This window comes from Bos grunniens, chromosome 12 (assembly GCF_055505025.1).
Source record: "Bos grunniens cultivar Pamir isolate PY7600 chromosome 12, Bosgru_T2T1.0, whole genome shotgun sequence".
Classification (NCBI taxonomy): Eukaryota; Metazoa; Chordata; class Mammalia; order Artiodactyla; family Bovidae; genus Bos; species Bos grunniens.
This window is the reverse complement of record NC_141176.1, coordinates 35,765,807-35,784,296: the sequence shown is the minus strand read 5'-3', so window position 1 is coordinate 35,784,296 and position 18,490 is coordinate 35,765,807. Positions and strand designations below refer to the sequence as shown.

General features: G+C 39.5%; 1 protein-coding gene across 11 annotated transcripts in view; it reads right to left on the bottom strand.

Moving 5' to 3' along the window:
- The window catches only part of ZDHHC20 (zDHHC palmitoyltransferase 20), a 60,243-nt gene that overhangs the window by 27,228 nt on the left and 14,525 nt on the right, over positions 1 to 18,490 (bottom strand). For 7 of the 11 annotated variants that reach the window (XM_086329741.1, XM_086329742.1, XM_086329745.1 and 4 more), the window contains exons 2-3: positions 8,165 to 8,191; positions 4,374 to 4,477 (exon numbers count right to left, since the gene is read on the bottom strand). In XM_086329741.1, coding sequence (XP_086185867.1) covers positions 4,374 to 4,477; positions 8,165 to 8,191 — 131 coding nt within the window. Of the gene's footprint in view, positions 1 to 4,373; positions 4,478 to 8,164; positions 8,192 to 17,942; positions 18,103 to 18,490 lie in introns of all 11 variants that reach the window. The other 4 variants (XM_086329749.1, XM_086329750.1, XM_086329752.1 and 1 more) reach the window with 1 other exon arrangement.

The following is an 18,490-nucleotide window of genomic DNA, read 5'->3' as shown; positions in this document are numbered from 1 at the left end:
GAAGGAGAAATAACTATCAATTCTTTTCAATCCCGTGATTATTAACTATCATGCTCAGAAAAACAAGTTTTATCCAGAACAGAAAAAGACAAATATTTCCTTCAATAAAGGCGAAATTTTTCTTCAAATTTGTTTAGGAAGCTAAATCAAGCACCTTTTAACAAAACTACATGCCTTTGACAGAGTGAAAATATTTGCCCTCCGTGCTAATGATGGCGAAGAACATGAACTAAATATTTTTGCATCTTTGTTTTTTACAGAAAAAATTAACTTTCCCCATCAAAAAAGAGCTTAATATACATTCTGTGCTAGTAAAAGATTTGCTGTTTGAAAGTGTCAAGAGATTTTGAATCTTTGGGAACATGTTCAAAGACTCACTTGCTTGTGGGCAAATCACAGGCAGGGGTCCTGCTATTTTCTGGCCAAGTTTCTCCTGAGGACAACTTTTACTGCTTTGTTTTTGTTTTTAAAACGCTAACCAATCAGGGAACTTTCTCCAGAACTATTAAGGACTGTCAAGGCAAGCACAGTCTCCTTTTCTCAAGGAGCAATTCTTTTGTAGGGCTGTTTCCAGCTTCTATTTCTCAAGTTTTAATTCCCATGTGGTGGGCAGCATTTTCCTACAAAGGACTTGTGTCATTGCTTCTTTTCATGTCATCCCTGTATCTCAAGGACCTCAGCTTCATGACTCTATCTCATATAACCAGGAGCTTTTATTAAATTTCTCTTGGTGTTTATTTCATAGACTTCTTTTAAAAAATAAAAACTGGCCTGAGACATGCTCTTGATCATGTTTCACACAATACTGTTCCTCAATTATTATTTACTTACAGGGTTTTGCTTGAAAAGGCCTAAAAAGTCCTAACTGGAGCTTCATCTTTTAAAGTTTGAGTATTTGGTCTACCTGCTAACTCAAGTATCAAAACTGTCCACCCTCGATGACTCGTCATCAGTAACGGCACTGCCTCTTCTGTTACAAACGGGATAGCACAGCACAGATTAGGAGCCCTTGGGAGAAGGAATCTGTGATCCCATGCATCTTAGGGAAATTTTCTAAAACTGCATAATTATTGGCAGAGCTGATAGAAAAACACAAGTCCCTTGAGTTAGTTCTGCTCTAGGATGTTTCTCTCCATGCCGCTAATGTGAAAAGATGTTTTTGCCTTTTACAGACTTGTTCCTCTAACCTAGACTAAAAAACACAGTGGCTAAGGCAACAGAAGAGTCCTTTTAGATCACCTAGCCTGGCTCCCACCACCAAGCCACAATGGCATAAGCAATCCCCCAATTACTTAGGAAGGACAAGAAGGAACTTGGACGTACAAACTGGACAGAAAAAATACCCACCATCTTAAAGCTGACTCTGGAGGTCACCTATCTAAACACCCAGGCACTTCTGAGATCCATCCCCTCCCAAACACTTTCAGGTACAGAACACTTCCCTACTCTATAAGATGGCCCGCTCTCCTTTAAGAGAGCTGACTTGCTAGAAAGTTCTTCCCTGACAAGATACATCTCTGAAACACTCAAAACAGAGAATAAAGATCAATATGAAGTGAAGTGAAAATCGCTCAGTTGTATCCGACTCTTTGCAACCCCATGGACTACACAGTCCATGGAATTCTCCAGGCCAGAATACTGGATTGGGTTGCTGTTCCCTCCTCCAGGAAAGATCACATGGTATAATGTTAAACACATACTTGGAAAAAAGATGCTCTAATCAAATTTTGCAGTTTCCCTGTAAAATCTGAACAGACTTCCCTGGCCTAACTGTTTCTAGGCAGGCCTCAAAATCATTACTTTTCCTTACGAACTATGGTTAAGAATTATGAAAAGCTTAAACCAAATGAAAGTATCAACAGACACCAGGATTTTAGATGAGGAATGGAACAAGATAAAACTTAAAATGAATTTAGACCTTTGAAATTATTACTATTTTTCATTAAATACTACTGAACAGAATTAAAACTATGAAATGTCATTATCTTAAACACAGTGTTCAGATGTTTCAATTTAAGTGTATGCTTGGAACTGTCCCAGGTACCAAGGATTCAAAGATGAATAAAAATATAGCCTTTGCCTTCAAAAATACATTTCTATAGTCCAGTTACGAATGTTAAGAATTACAAATGACAAATTAGCAATTCTTTACCAGGTGTGATCAAAGCTCCCTCAGGAGGGGTGGGGGCTGTCCATGAATGTTTCCTGGAAGAAGAGTTACCTAAATTGGGTTTAGAAAGGTAAACAGGGAACTGTCCAGGAAGGTAAAGCAGGAAAGAAAATCTTGGCAAAAGCAGCAGCATATGGAAAACACAAAGAGGCAAAAATGGTATATTGACGGCAACATGCTACTTGAACACAGACTTCCAGGAAGAAGTGGAGATTAAGTCAGTGAGACTTCAGCTCCTGAGGGACTATCACCAGGAAGCCAACAGACCCCTGGCAACGATGTGGGAGTGGATGGAAAGGCTTAGGTGCTGGGCTAAATGCTACCTGAGTGCAATATCGTAAAAGCAGCAGCCAAAAAAAGAAAAAGTAGCAGTTAGATGGCACTTACTATGTGCTTGGCATTCTTCTAAGCACTTTACATATAGCAGTAATTATATGCTATAAGCACTACCAATCATGTGTGTGCATGATCAATTTATTTAACCCATACAACAATCCAATAAGGTGTGTGTGACTGTCACCCTGACTTTACAGAGGACTGCTCAGAGGTCCAGGGCCGCGGCCCCAGGGCCCCACAGCCAGAAGACCAGAGGGAGGAGGCAGACGGAGCTTGCACCTCTGCACTAGCCTGCTTCTCAAAAGTCACACCAACTGTTTTCCTTATTCTGTTTCCTGTAAAGACTATTTAGTTTTATACATGATATGTTTCCAATAGCCATCATTACTGGTAATCTTTTTAAATTTAAGAGATTAAGGTATGGATGGCAGTTTGTAATTAACTTTAAGGGCCAACTAATTATTAGCAAATGCCTGAAGAATATATTTGAAGCAACAGTAAGCTTGATTAATGGTTTACATTATCCCTTAAAACAAAAGTGCCCAATAGAAACAATGGGCTAATGACCATTTGGCATCACCCACTACTGCTGACTGTACAGGCAGAACCCAGCAACTCTCACGGGCACCTGCCCCAAAGAGCAACATGTTTGTGTGTGCTAGAATATGGACAGCAATCCTACACCCAAATGCCCATCAACTGGAGGCCAGATAAGTAAACTGTGTCACATAAGCACAATGGAGGATTGAGCCACAACTACGTACAACAGCATGGAAGAATCACACACAAGGAGACAGTTCACGGAAGGCATGCAAGCAGGAGGCTCATGGGATGCCAGGCACGTTCTGCTTCTGGAACTGGGTGCTGGTTACTCACATGTGCTCAATTCATGAAAACTCATTTATTCATACATTTACAGTATATACAGTTTCTGCATAGATGATCTTCTACAAAAAGTTAAATGGAAGTTGATGTCTTTAAACCTATGTCTGTAATTTTTAATGCATTCTGATGAATTTAATACAAAGGGAAGTAACTATATTATTATGTCATCTAATATTTGAGTGCTAACCATAAGGCAGGCCCGACGTGGAAAGCTTTCCATGAATGAATCTCATTCACTCCTCACAAACATCCTACAGGGATGGAACGACTGCTGGCTCCACCTTCCTTGGATTCATTAAAAAACGTGTTAGAGCAGAAGATCAAACTCAGACAAGTCTAACTCTGGAGAGTGTGCCCTTCTCCATCCAGCGTGTCCTTCTCTATCTAGTGTGTTCTTCTCTATCTACCTGTGCTGAACTTGAACTGAAGAAAATCCAGTTGGCTGTATCAGGTGAAAGGGACACAACAGTCTTCAGTTTTATTCCACACACGTGTATACTTGTGTTATTTCCAAGTAGAAACCTTGAAACCTCCAAGTAGAAAAAATACTAGCCACACTAGGTGTCATAAGCAACAGCACAGACGATTTGTGTCCCATAATCAAAACACTTTATTTACTTGCAGCTTATTTGTTCAGGCCTGAGAACAGAGTAAGTGTTAAGAGAGTTTTTAAAAATAAACTCTATTTTCCTAACTCAATTCAGTCCCTTAAGATTTTTCACTCCAGTGACATAAAGTACGTCTTTAAAAAAACACAGCATGGCACAGCTAAACCGTAGTGCCATCATGGACCTTTTACGAAGGACATCAGTGGGCTGTATCTGAGAGGCTGACGACTCACACTCACAATGTAGTTACCGAGCAGTTTATGAATGGAAACAGAACAAACGCATCATGTAATAGAGTTTCAACAAAGGTAACACAGGGAAAACAATCCCATCATCAGTGAAAGCATTTGGTAATTTACCAGCATTAAATTTACCTCTTTGGAGGGGGAAGCGGGAGATGTGAAAATTGTCATCCAATAGGACCATACAAACATAACAAAGAACAGATGGAAAGCCACAAGGTAAACAACGGCCTTTCCTGGTAAATAAAAACAAACAACATTTCATTGAATCCAGGTGAAAACAGGAAAAAGAATCACATATTAAAACACAGTATTTAGAGTCAGGAGGCTCAATCCAATAAAATATTTAATTACAACATACTAAAAACATCAAATATATACACTCTTTTATCTGCATGATGTAACATTACAGATATGAAAGAACACTCTGTTCTTGCATTTAAGGGTTATCAGCCTGGTTTATAAGTAAAGATTTGATTTTATTAAGTTGCTGAAGGTTTAAGTTGCTGAAATCTTTAAAGCATCTCCTTCAAAGGCACTTCCTAAAAGTTAGATTTTAAATGAATTAAAAATTATTTAAGACAGATTCCATCACTATGAACATTAAATCCAAGGAATTATAACACTGAAAATAAACTCAATTCTTGGATTGTTCACAAAAGTTATCCTAAATTTCATTGTCTTTTTCAATACAGGGTAATGAAAAAGTTTAGCCACTTTGAATTTCTCCCATAACTGTTTCCTAAGTGGATTAGTGTAACATTCCAACACCATTAACTCACTGATATAACTAAAAACTTTTTTGCTGTTTTCTGTAGTTTTTCTATCTGTAAGAAGATAGAAAGAAGCAAGAACTATGTATCAAGTGCTTAAATCCTTTTTCAGTTTGGAATGAAGCACCACAAACTCACTGAAGAAAACAAAGCACAGACATGCATAAAAGTTTGAGGTTCTACTCATTTTTAAAGTTCAGATCAAATGTTACTTTTTCCAAAAGGTACTTTTTTCAAATGTTACCTTTTCCATTACTTTCAGAATTTCTCACCCCTTCATACTATTCTTCCCAAATGATTTACTGACTTCAATTAAAGCACTTTAAATGAGTTTATTTTAATTTAGCTGCCTAACACTGATGAGTGAATAAATGGAAAACACTTAGAACAGTGTCTGACACGTAATAAATCCTCAGTGAATATTGGCTATTGTCATCACTGCTATCCAAGCATATCAATTCCTTCTTCTCAAAAATCTGTGTTTTTCTGTGCATTCCGTATTTCAGTGTTTCCCAAGTTTATGGACTGATCCGAGTTTTCACTGGTCTGCAGTTAAATGAGAAACACTGACAACAATGCAGTGAAGTTTTTAATAAAGCTAACATATTCAATTTGAACAACTGTCCTTCTTTTGCCCTGAGGTTATTCTTCCTTAAGTTTTTGAATTTTAAAAAATGCTTTTAAATAAAATGATGATAAAAAATTGACCCCAACTTGCTGAACTCCAACATTTCTTTCTGCAATTACACTGGTCCACGCTGGTTTAACAGAGCAGAAGCCTAAGTCACAGTGGTGATCGAAACAGGAAGCCAGGGCTCGAGGACTCCTCAGTACACGGCTGGCTAATCTCACAAAATGCATACTTTACTTTCTAGCTCCCAAGATCTGTGTCAAAGTAAACATCTCAGTCTTCTCACTGCCAGTGCCCTAGTTCCTCGACTGCTGCTCGTCTCGTCTGGTCACTGCACAAGCCAGCAGGTGTCCTCGCCTCCACTCTCTGGTTCCTGGTCCATCTCAACGGTCAGTGAAGAACATGTGGCTCAGAGTTTCTTCTGCCCACTGGCTGTGACACTCCTGAGAAAGAGCTCCACCTACATGACTAACAAACGCATGCCAAAACTCTGGAGTTTCCTGGTAACCGTATCTAACCAAAGCGCCTCAATCAGCCCTTCCTCATGCTGAAAGTCTCCGAAGAGACATAACTGTACCCCTTACTTATAACCCTCACGATGGTCTTGTAGGTATCCTTTCAGTTTACAAATGTAAAAGCAAGGCTCAGAGACCTTCATACCTTGCCCAGTGTCACTTACTGACTAAATGATAAAGCCAGAATTCAAACCCGTATATGCCTGATAAAAATCCAAGGTCTTTCCCACTATGTCATATCTAAAATTATCCTTTCCGCTTCTCTATTATCTTAGAGTCACTCCTACTTCAGAGATAGCTGAGTTCCACATGAAGTCCTAACCACAACTTCCTTCTATTTGCAAATACGCTTTCTTTTCATGATCACAAATATTGTCTTCCTTATTGAAAACTCTGGTTCCTCAAAACTCTGCCTTCTCTACCACTTTAGCTCCCTCTAGGCTAAACCCTATGGTCTAACCAATGGATTCGATAGCATTCCTTCATTTTTTTTCCCCCTTTGGGACAAAATGCTAGATCTCAGCCTCCTAGTGTTATACGAACACGGAAGTCCTTTCTTTACCAAGTCTGCAATTTTATCTTCACCTAGTTCACTTCACTTATTTATATTATTGCTGGGCTCCCATATTCAATCAAGTTTATCAATCCTCATCTATATATTACTGTAGAGCTTTCAGATAAATGGTAACCTTGAGGTTACTTTAAACTTCTTAATCATTTAGTTACCTAAAACTAAGGCTAGAATATAAAACAATATACTCTTTAACACTGTTAAACATTTAATATTTCTTTAGAATATTTCTGCTGTCCATAAGAACAAAAACAAATCGTTTTTCCCTTAAAAAATCTTTACTTTCAGATAAAGAAATAAAAGCTTAAATAAATCTTTTAGTATACTGCCTGGAATATAGTAAGTACTTAATAGATGGTAATTATCAAGTTATAAATAATAACAGGAAATATTGTTTTTAAATAAGTTCAAATTAATAGGATTACTAATAATCCCATATATATGCTAAATATTATTGTTTATAAGTAATACTTAAAGTAAAAGTTTAAATTAAATCAAAGCTGAAAGAAAAAACTGATAATCTATAAATCAAAAAAGTCTGACTCAAAAGTCACTTGTAACTGAATTAAAAAAACAAATAAGCAAACAAAAAAATTTCACCAAAAGACTCTTTGAAAGACACGGGTAAAATAGCCCCCTGAAATAATGATTCAAGTAAAAGTTTTTTTGTAAGAACTTCAGAAATTCTCTACTTTCTGTACCTGTGCTTTCAACATACAGGAAATAGTTTTAAGCAAGAAAAACAAGCCTATCGACTGTCTCTACTTATTCTGTTACTGAGAAACTAGACCCCAAGTCAACTTGAGATTTATATGCTTAAGGTCTTCTATTTTCAACAATAAGAATACTTATTAATAATTTCTAGGAAATTCCTGGTGGTCCAGTGGTTAGGACTCCCTGCTTCCACTGCAGGAGGACATGGGTTCAATTGCTGATCAGGGAATTAAGATCCCTCATACTGCACAGCAAGGCCGAAAAAAAATTTTTTTAATAATAATAATTTCTAACTATTCTGTTTTAGAAACTTTGATATTTGTATCTCAAATCCAATTTTACATTTGAAATCTGATATCAAAGGACATAAAATTTTCTTTTATTTCAATGAAATTTTGAGTCATGATTCTTCTCTCTAGACACTGTCTCTTTGACTAGTCATAAAAACTTTAATTCCATTTCAAAATGAAGTAGTACTATAATTTACAAATTCAGTCTGGTTATTTAATTATTAAATGACTACGAGTAGTAAAGTACTATTTTAAACAAAAGGAAAAATAAGAGAACAAACAAAACAAACCAATAAAATTTAAACTTTAAGAATGTATATTTTCTTTCTGAAGACCAAAACAAACAGTCATCACTTAAATAACAAGTATATGGGTTGCAATTAAGACACTATGTCATCTACTTGAGACTAAAAATTAAAAGTGCCTTACCGTTTTCTCCATTTCCAGAAAGTGTAACTAGAATAGAAGAAAACACAGGGAATAAATATACTTTAAAACACTTGTTTATAAACTTTATTTCAGGTTGACTATTCACCTTAATATCATTTTCATAAACATAAAATTTAGTTATAAGATGTAAAATTTAGTTATAAGATGTAATGCAAATTCAGAATTGCACACTCAAAAAAACCCTGAAAAAATAAAATTCAGATTCTTCTTTATCATTAACACTGCAATCATATTAAAATTTTTCTTCAGACCATCGTCCATTTTAAGTATGTCAATATGATCATAGCTATGCTTTCTTTAGCTCTTTTCTTCATGCTGCCTACATAATAAATAGGATTTTCCTCTATGGCACTCAGGAACAGAGGAACTTACCCCTGCAGGGGATAAGCATCTTTTTTCTTTCCAGTTTTTGAAACCCTGAGCAACAGCTATTTATTCCCCTCTCTGGACAGTCCAGGGGCCTCTGGGTACTACAGATTCTACTACCTCAGTCTCTTCAAATACCCAACACCCTCTCATTTCTCCTATTGCCTTCTTTCCGGACTTTCTCAAATGCAATGGCTTAAAGCTACTCTCTACCATAAGTTTGACACATCCTCACTACCAGCAAATCTAAAGATCGAATACGCTTCAATACCTCCGGTCACTTTACAGAAAGAAGTCCAAACCCTTCAGAGCAGCAAAGACTTATGCCCTCTGTGATCTACAATCTGATGTTCCTGGGGGACACTGATAAAAATCTGAACAAGTGCAAGGGCTTATATTCTACAGAATATAGAAGAGTCATCATTAACATGGCAATTCTCCTGAGGTTAATCTCATAAATTTAGTGTCATCTCAGTGAAAATACTTTTATTTTTTTAACCAGTCAGATCTCAAAGTTCATTTGTGGAAAAATAAACTTACATAATGAGGTAGGAAATTCTGGAAGAGATGAATAATGAAGTAGTAGTCACGCTAAATACTGCTGCTGCTAAATCGCTTCAGTCGTGTCCGACTCTGTGCGATCCCATAGACGGCAGCCCACCAGGCTCTGCTGTCCCTGGGATTCTCCAGGCAAGAACACTGGAGTGGGTTGCCATTTCCTTCTCCAATGCATGAAAGTGAAAAGTGAAAGTGAAGTCACTCAGTTGTGTCCGACTCTTAGCGACCCAATGGACTGTAGCCTACCAGGCTCCTCGGTCCATGGGATTTTCCAGGCAAGAGTACTGCAGTGGGCTGCCATTGCCTTCTCCAATGCTAAATACTAGGGCACAGTATTTTAAAAATACTACAAATGCTCCAATTATTAAAAAACAGTTGTACCAGCTCATGAATAAATAGATCAATAGAACAAAACAGAAAACTCCAAAATGGTTGCTGTTCAGTCCCTAAGTCCAACTCTTTGTAACCTCATGGACTGCAGCATACCAGGCTTCCCTGTCCTTCACTATCTCCTGGAGCTGGACCCAAATACATGTAAGGATTTACTATGATAAATATGGGATTTCAAATCAGTGTGAATAGAGCCAATAAGTAGCATTAGGATACAGGTAGCCATGTGGGAAGGCTTCCCTAGCAGCTCAGACAGTAAAGAGTCTGCCTGTAGTGTGGGAGATCTAGGTTCAATCCCTAGGTTGGGAAGATCCCCTGGAGAAGGAAATGGTAACCCACTCCAATATCCTTGCCTGGAAAATTCCATGGATGAGGAGCCCAGCATGCTATAGTCCATGGAGTCGCAAAGAGTCGGACAAGACTGAGCCATGTGGGAATACCACTGAGACTCACAACACAGACCAGGATAAACCCCAAATGTATATCAAAGACTGAAATGCAAAAAATAAAACAAAATCATGGGTATACTAGATGAAACAGGAGAAATCTAAAAATATATACACTTTTGGAGCTGAGTAGGTGTTTCAGTTTATGACATGAAACATAGAAGCCACAGGAAAATATCAATATATTTGGTTTTATAAAAGTAAATACTTGAAAAAAACCACTAAAAAGCAAGGAAAAAAATAGTCACAACTCTTACTATAGACCAAAAACTAATTTCTCTATTTAAAGAGAATTCTTTACATTTATTCTTACAAATCAGTAAGAATTTGCTTTAAAAAAAAAACTACTTTTTCACAGAAAAGGAATACAGACATCTCAAATATAAAAAAGATGGTCAACCTCATTCATAACAGAAATCCAAAGTAAAACTACAGGAAGATAACATTTTTAATAATCACATTAGTGAAGATCAAGAGCTGGTAGCCTACTTGTGATCACACTGTCAAAGCAGACTTCTGGTTTTAACTGCATCTGGCTGACAGCGTCTGGTCTGCCTCATCCAACTCCTCTCTGAGACAGCCACACAACTACAGGATGCAACAGAGCTGCGGCACCCCAAACAAAGCTGGACAAACCCAGGCTTAGCAGAGCTTACTTCTCCCGGAGGGCTCTCTTGACCACAGGAGCCAGCTAAACACATCTCCTAGGCACACAATCCTATGGCACTCTAAAATTCCCTTATCATGATACCACTGACCCTGGTATGCAATTGTGAGTTTCTAGTCTGCAGCTCCTTCCAGATTTCCCTTGGAGGGAAGGACATGACTGAGTGACTAGCACCTGGCACAGGGTGGTGTGGAGACAGCCCTCAGTATCTGCTAGCTGCCCACCGATTACACAGACACAGGACTGTTAGAAGCTGTCTGCAGAGCCTCTAGCCTCACACAGGCGTGTTCCATTTTCCAAGGATCCCAATACAGGTGAAAAAATTCTTCTGATAATAAATCCACAATTATAAAAACATTACATATACCTAAATGGTTAGATGTGCCTTTTAAAGGTATAATCAATGTTTTTTATTCAATCATGTCAGTGACCATGTATAATCTCATTTGCAGATAATATTAATCTAAATTTAAGATTGTTTGTGAACATGAGAGCTGCCACCTGCCCTTCTCCACTTAACAGATCCCCTTTCTCATCTATGGCTTCCATAGTGGCTCAGATGATGAATTCACCTTTAATGCAGGAGACCTGAGTTCGATCCCTGGGTTGGGAAGATCCCCTGGAGAAGGGAATGTTTACCCACTTCAGTATTCTCGCCTGGAGAATCCCACGGACAGAGGAGCCTGGCGGGCTATAGCCCATGGGGTTGCAGAGTCAGACATGACTGAGTGACTAACATCCTTTCTCGCCTACTTCTCCCTTTAACTGAGACTAAAAATCCCAGATACTGTCACTTCACCACCATCCTCTGGCTCTACTCTGGCCATGTGAGATAGAGCCATGGCTGATGAATACGTCTTTGGTAAAGGAGAAGTCATGATGGGAAAAAAAGCTTTCTTCCTTGACAAGTGAGAACGTGTGAGGAGATACCCGTATTACTTCCTTCATCCAGCTTTTGCTTTGGATACTTACGATGAAGGGGATGCTGACATCTCTAACAGACAACCTTTGCTGGAAGTGGGATTCTGGGTTGACAGTTCTCCTCTAACACTTGAGAAATGCCATGGCACTTCCTTCTGGCCTCCACAATTTATGATGAAATGCCTTCTGTTGGTCTAACTTTCCCACAGAGGTTAGGTATACTTTTGGCACTGTTTTTGACACTCTGCCTTTAGTTCTCAAGTCTGGTTATGCATCTTGGCACGGACTTTCCGCGAGTGCCATTGGTGAGAGCAATATGGCGGGTGGATGACAACAGTGACAAGGTACTACACAGGGAAATGTTTCGGTGGGCACACTACTCCAGTCTGTCACCATCAGTGATGCTATACCTGGGCACTTGGCGACGTAGTGACTTCAAGCTTCTCCTTTGTAAAGGTTCATTTCTCACTTTGACAATCATGAAATTGTTTTGTAGGGTAAAACGTTAATGGTATGTGAATATCTTCTTCCCCTAAAACTTTCCACATAATGGTTTTAACATCCACTGATAAGCCTGGCCTGAACCTATTATTTTGTAGAATTAGAAAAGCACCATTCAGTTCAGTTCAGTCACTCAGTTGTGTCCGACTCTTTGCGACCCCATGAATCGCAGCACGCCAGGCCTCCCTGTCCATCACCAACTCCCGGAGTTCACTCAGACTTATGTCCATCGAGTCAGTGATGCCATCCAGCCATCTCATCCTCTGTCGTCCCCTTCTCCTTCTGCCCCCAATCCCTCCCAGCATCAGTCTTTTCTAATGAGTCAACTCTTCGCATGAGGTGGCCAAAGTACTGGAGTTTCAGCTTTAGTATCATTCCTTCCAAAGAAATCCCAGGGCTGATCTCCTTCAGAATGGACTGGTTGGATCTCCTTGCAGTCCAAGGGACTCTCAAGAGTCTTCTCCAACACCACAGATCAAAAGCATCAATTCTTTCGGCACTCAGCCCCCTTGACAGTCCAACTCTCACATCCATACATGACCACAGGAAAAACCATAGCCTTGACTAGACAGACCTTTGATAGCAAAGTAATGTCTCTGCTTTTGAATATGCTATCTAGGTTGGTCATAACTTTCCTTCCAAGGAGGAAGCATCTTTTAATTTCATGGCTGCAGTCACCATCTGCAGTGATTTTGGAGCCCAGAAAAATAAAGTCTGACACTGTTTCCACTGGTTCCCCATCTATTTCCCATGAAGTGGTGGGACCGGATGCATGATCTTCGTTTTCTGAATGTTGAGCTTTAAGCCACCTTTTTCACTCTCCACTTTCACTTTCATCAAGAGGCTTTTGAGTTCCTCTTTACTTTCTGCCATAAGGGTGGTGTCATCTGTGTATCTGAAGTTATTGATATTTCTCCTGGCAATCTTGATTCCAGCTTGTGTTTCTTCCAGTCCAGCGTTTCTCATGATGTACTCTACATATAAGTTAAATAAGCAGAGTGACAATATACAGCCTTGACGTACTCCTTTTCCTATTTGGAACCAGTCTGTTGTTCCATGTCCAGTTCTAACTGTTGCTTCCTGACCTGCATACAGATTTCTCAAGAGGCAGGTCAGGTGGTCTGGTACTCCCATCTCTTTCAGAATTTTCCATAGTTTCTTGTGATCCACACAGTCAAAGGCTTTGGCATAGTCAATAAAGCACCATTAAACACTTGTATTATTTATTTCCATACTTTTAAGCTGGCATTCTTCTGCAATAAGCTTTCCCTCACTGGAGATGAACTAAAGTCATTCTAAAAAGGCAGTACAAAAATATAATTATTTCCCTTTAATTACCCATTTTCAGAACAAGATTTTGGTATAATATTCACCTCCATTATTAGCAAATAATTTTACTTTTGCCCTTTTTGAATATCAATACAGAAATTTACAGATTTTATTTACTCAATGTGTCATCAACCACACTCATTTCCTATGTTCAAATTATCTCAGCTTGGCCTCTTGAATCATCCTCGTTGGTCTCTGAGCACTTCCTAAAACAGCACAAGATGTCTGGGCTCACCGTACATCCTCCTCCCCTGGACCTGACATTAGCCATTTCTCCAAGGGGCACTGGTTCCTTTTAATGATATTTAATATAATTTTATTTATTTTTGGCTGTCCTGGGTCTTTGCTATGTCAGCTTTTCTCTAGTTGTATCAAGCAGGTGCTACCCTCTAACTGTGGTGTGTGGGCTTCTCATTGTGGTGGTTTCTCTTGTTGCAGAGCGAGGGCTCTAGGGCACTCCGGCTTTAGTAGCTGTGGCTCCCGGGCTCTAGAGCAGAGGCTCAATAGTTGTAGCACACAGGCTTAGTTGCTTGGCGGCTTGTAGGATCTTCCCGGACCAGGGATCAAACCCATGTTTCCTGACTGGCAGTTGGATTATTTACTACTAATCCACCAGGGAAGCCCCTTTCAATGACATTTAGAGACCAAGCTTTGAATTCTAGTGGTGCTTATAGCTACTGGCGTTTCATTGCTTTTAGGCCCTTTGAATTACAGAAATAGTACTATATATTAGAAGTAGTGTTATACATTTATATTTATATTCATATTTCCAGTTCAAACAGAACATTGGTTTTTCTTAATTTTTTTGGCATTATATTTGCATCTTTTTACTTTCACAATAAAAATCTCAGTTCCTAACTTATTTATTAAATTTATCCTAAAATATACATGCTGCTGCTAAGTCGCTTCAGTCGTGTCCGACTCTGTGCGACCCCACAGATGGCAGCCCACCAGGCTCCGCCATCCCTGGGATTCTCCAGGCAAGAACACGGGAGTGGGTTGCCATTTCCTTCTCCAATGCATGAAAGTGAAAAGTGAAAGTGAAGTCGCTCAGTCGTGTCTGACTCTTCTCGACCCCATGGACTGCAGCCTACCAGCTCCTCCGTCCATGGGATTTTCCAGGCAAGAGTACTAGAGTGGGGTGCCATCGCCTTCTCCAAAATATACATAAAATAGTTTAAAAACTACATACTAGTTTAAGATTTCTTTGAAGTTTTGTTTTGTTTTATTCTGTTTTGGCTTTAAATGACAAGCAACTAAGGAGTACTATGTTCAAAAGTCACTTGAAACAATTCTTTCTTCTGTGTAGTTATAATACTTTTAAAAATTAAGTTCATTTGTTTTGTGATTTCGAATTTTAGTTTCCTTATACCTCCTGTTTTATTTTGGATATATAACAAATGTTAATGTTTAAAAGCTAAGATTATATAAAAAGGTACTCAAATGAAGCAACTGACAAACAACTAATCTCAAAAATATACAAGCAACTCCTACAGCTCAACTCCAGAAAAATAAACGACCCAACCAAAAATGGGCCAAAGAACTAAATAGACATTTCTCCAAAGAAGACATACAGATGGCTAACAAACACATGAAAAGATGCTCAACATCACTCATTATCAGAGAAATGCAAATCAAAACCACTATGAGGTACCATTTCACACCAGTCAGAATAGCTGCGATCCAAAAGTCTACAAATAATAAATGCTGGAGAGGGTGCGGAGAAAAGGGAACCCTCTTACACTGTTGGTGGGAATGCAAACTAGTACAGCCACTATGGAGAACAGTGTGGAGATTCCTTAAAAAACCGGAAATAGAACTGCCTTATGATCCAGCAATCCCACTGCTGGGCATACACACTGAGGAAACCAGAAGGGAAAGAGACACGTGTACCCCAATGTTCATCGCAGCACTGTTTATAATAGCCAGGACATGGAAGCAACCTAGATGTCCATCAGCAGATGAATAGATAAGAAAGCTGTGGTACATATACACAATGGAGTATTACTCAGCCATTAAAAAGAATACATTTGAATCAGTTCTAATGAGGTGGATGAAACTGGAGCCTATTATACAGAGTGAAGTAAGCCAGAAGGAAAAACATAAATACAGTATACTAACGCATATATATGGAATTTAGAAAGATGGTAACAATAACCCAGTGTACGAGACAGCAAAAGAGACACTGATGTATAGAACAGTCTTATGGACTCTGTGGGAGAGGGAGAGGGTGGGAAGATTTGGGAGAATGACATTGAAACATGTAAAATATCATGTAAGAAACGAGATGCCAGTTCCGGTTCGATGCACAATACTGGATGCTTGGGGCTAGTGCACTGGGACGACCCAGAGGGATGGTAGGGGAGGGAGGAAGGAGGAGGGTTCAGGATGGGAAATACATGTATACCTGTGGCGGATTCATTTTGATATTTGGCAAAACTAATACAATTATGTAAAGTTTAAAAATAAAATAAAATTAAAAAAAAAAAAAAAAAAAGGGTACTCAAGATCATTCCTCACTCCCTCATCCCAGGTAATAATTTTTATTACTGTTTTATCCTTCCACTATTTCTTTCAACAAAATAACAAGTACATATTTCTAATTTTTTCCTTTATATCCTGGTTTGTTGTTGCTGTTTAGTCACTAAGGTGGGTCTGACTCTGTGACTCCTTGGACTGCAGCACGCCAGCCTTCCCTGTTCTTCACTATCTCCCAGTTTGCTCAAACTCATGTCCATTGAGTTGGTGATGCCATCCAACCATCTCATCCTCTGCCGCCCCCTTCTTTTGCCTTCGATCTTTCCCAGCATCAGGGTCTTTTCCAATGAGTTGGCCCTTCCCATCAGATGGGAAGTATTGGAAATTCAGCTTCAGTCCTTCCAATGAATATTCAGGGTTAATTTCCTTTAGGATTGACTGGCTTGACCTCCTTGCTGTCCAAGGGACTCTCAAGAGTTCTCTCCAGAACCACAATTCAAGAGCATCAATTCTTTAGCACTCAGCTTTCTTTACGGTCCAATTCTCACTACTGGAAAGACCACAGCTTTGACTATATGGATTTTTGTCAGCAAAGAGATGTCTCTGCTTTTTAATATGATGTCTAGGTTTGTCATAGATTTCCTTCCAAGGAGTAAACGTCTAATTTCATGGGTGCAGTCACCATCCTGAGTGATCGTGGAGCCCAAGAAAATAAAATCTGTCACTGCATCCACTTTTCCCCCTTCTGTTTGCCATGAAGTGACGGGAACGGATGCCATGATCTTAAGTTTTTAGAATGTTGCGTTTCAATCCTTGCTGTTTTCATTTATACCCTAGAAATCACTACACATTGGTACATAGAGATAACCATTGTTTGCTTTTTAGAGCACCACATGGTATTCCATTGTGTGGGTGTTCCAGTTATACAACGAGGCCTCTATTGATAGCCATCTGGGTTGTCTCAAATCTTCTGCTGTTACAAACAGTGCAGCAATGAATAACCCTATGCATGTGTTGTTTACTGGTGGAAGTTTATCTTCAGTGTAGATTCCTAAGAGTGGAATTACTGGACGAAAGCAAATCTGTCTGCTTTCCCCCAAATCCCTGTTATGGGGCTGTACCATTTTAAAACTCTTACCAGCAGTGCATGAGGTACCTGTTTCTCTACAATAAAGAATTTTCAAACCTTTAGTGTATGAGGATAAGAATGTTCTCACATATTTATAAGCCATTTTCATTTCCCCTGCCCTGTAAACTGTTTTTGTCGCATCCATTTTTTTGTTTTCCCCTAAACAGGTTTTCCTCACTCCCTGGTCTTAAGATCATCCACCTACGTTTCTTCCTAGTAGTTGAAGGCTCTTATTTTTTAATATTCAGGTTTGGTCAACTTTGAAATGGCAGGTTCCAGGGGCAGGAAAAGTATCAAATAAGCTTGAAAAAAATCTCTTGGTGCCAGAAAATAAGGGAAGAAAAATGATGGGGACATGTCAAAAGGACACAGAACCCAAACTGCAAGGGTTCCTACTGGCTAAAACTGGGACAATTTGAGCAACAAAATAAATGACAGATTATAACCCATAAAAGAAGAATCCATGAGAACATGCTGATATAAATGAGTGAAATGAATGAGGGGGAGGGAAAGCTCTTCCTTTCAGTAGAATCCTATTAAATGCAGACGAAATCATAGAATTAAAAGAAAATCACCATTTGGCAACCAGCACAGTAACTTGTTCCAAGCAAGAATCCTCAAGAGATGATAAAAAAAAAAAATAAGTCCAAGTAATTGTGAACAGATTTTCCCACAGAGATACCTATCTTAGGCTGGGTTCTCTAGAATCAGCTGCTGAGACAGTCTGGGGTGCAAGAAACTCATGAGGGAACAACACACGTGAAAGAACATGAGGGAGGTCTCCCTGAGGGGCAGGCCTGTCCAGGCCTTGGACACAGGCAGGGTGCTCTCGTGTCATCCATGGCCCAGGATGGCTGTGACCCTGGGTGAGCCGAGTCATGCTCAAAGAGCTGACCGGACTCACCACAATTGACCAAGTCTTTCCTCAAAGAGGGATGTGTGGGGGTTGTCTGGGTCTACCAGAATACTTACTCATTTGGCTGCACTGGGTCTTAGCCTAGCACTCAGGACCTTTGTTACGGTACATGGGCTTTCTTTGAGGCACAGGGATTCTCAGGCTGTGGTGTGTGGGCCAAGTTGTTCCACGGTATGTGGGATCTTAGTTCTCCAAACAGGGATCAAACCTGGGTCCCTGGAATTGAAAAGGTGGACCTTTAACCACTGGACCACCAGGGAAGTCTCCAGAATACTTGTTAATTACAAGGAAAAACTATACCTTTATAGGAAAACTTGGTGATACCACCTTAAGTGATGACCAAAATAAACAGTCTCTAAGATAGTACACAGAGAAGGCAATGGCACCCCACTCCAGTACTCTTGCCTAGAAAATCCCATGGACGGAGGAGCCTGGTGGACTACAGTCCATGGGGTCGCTAAGAGTTGGACACGACTGAGTGACTTGACTTTCATTTTCATGCATTGGAGAAGGAAATGGCAACCCACTCCAGTGTTCTTGCCTGGAGAATCCCAGGGACAGGGGAGCCTGGTGGGCTGCCGTCTATGGGGTCACACAGAGTTGG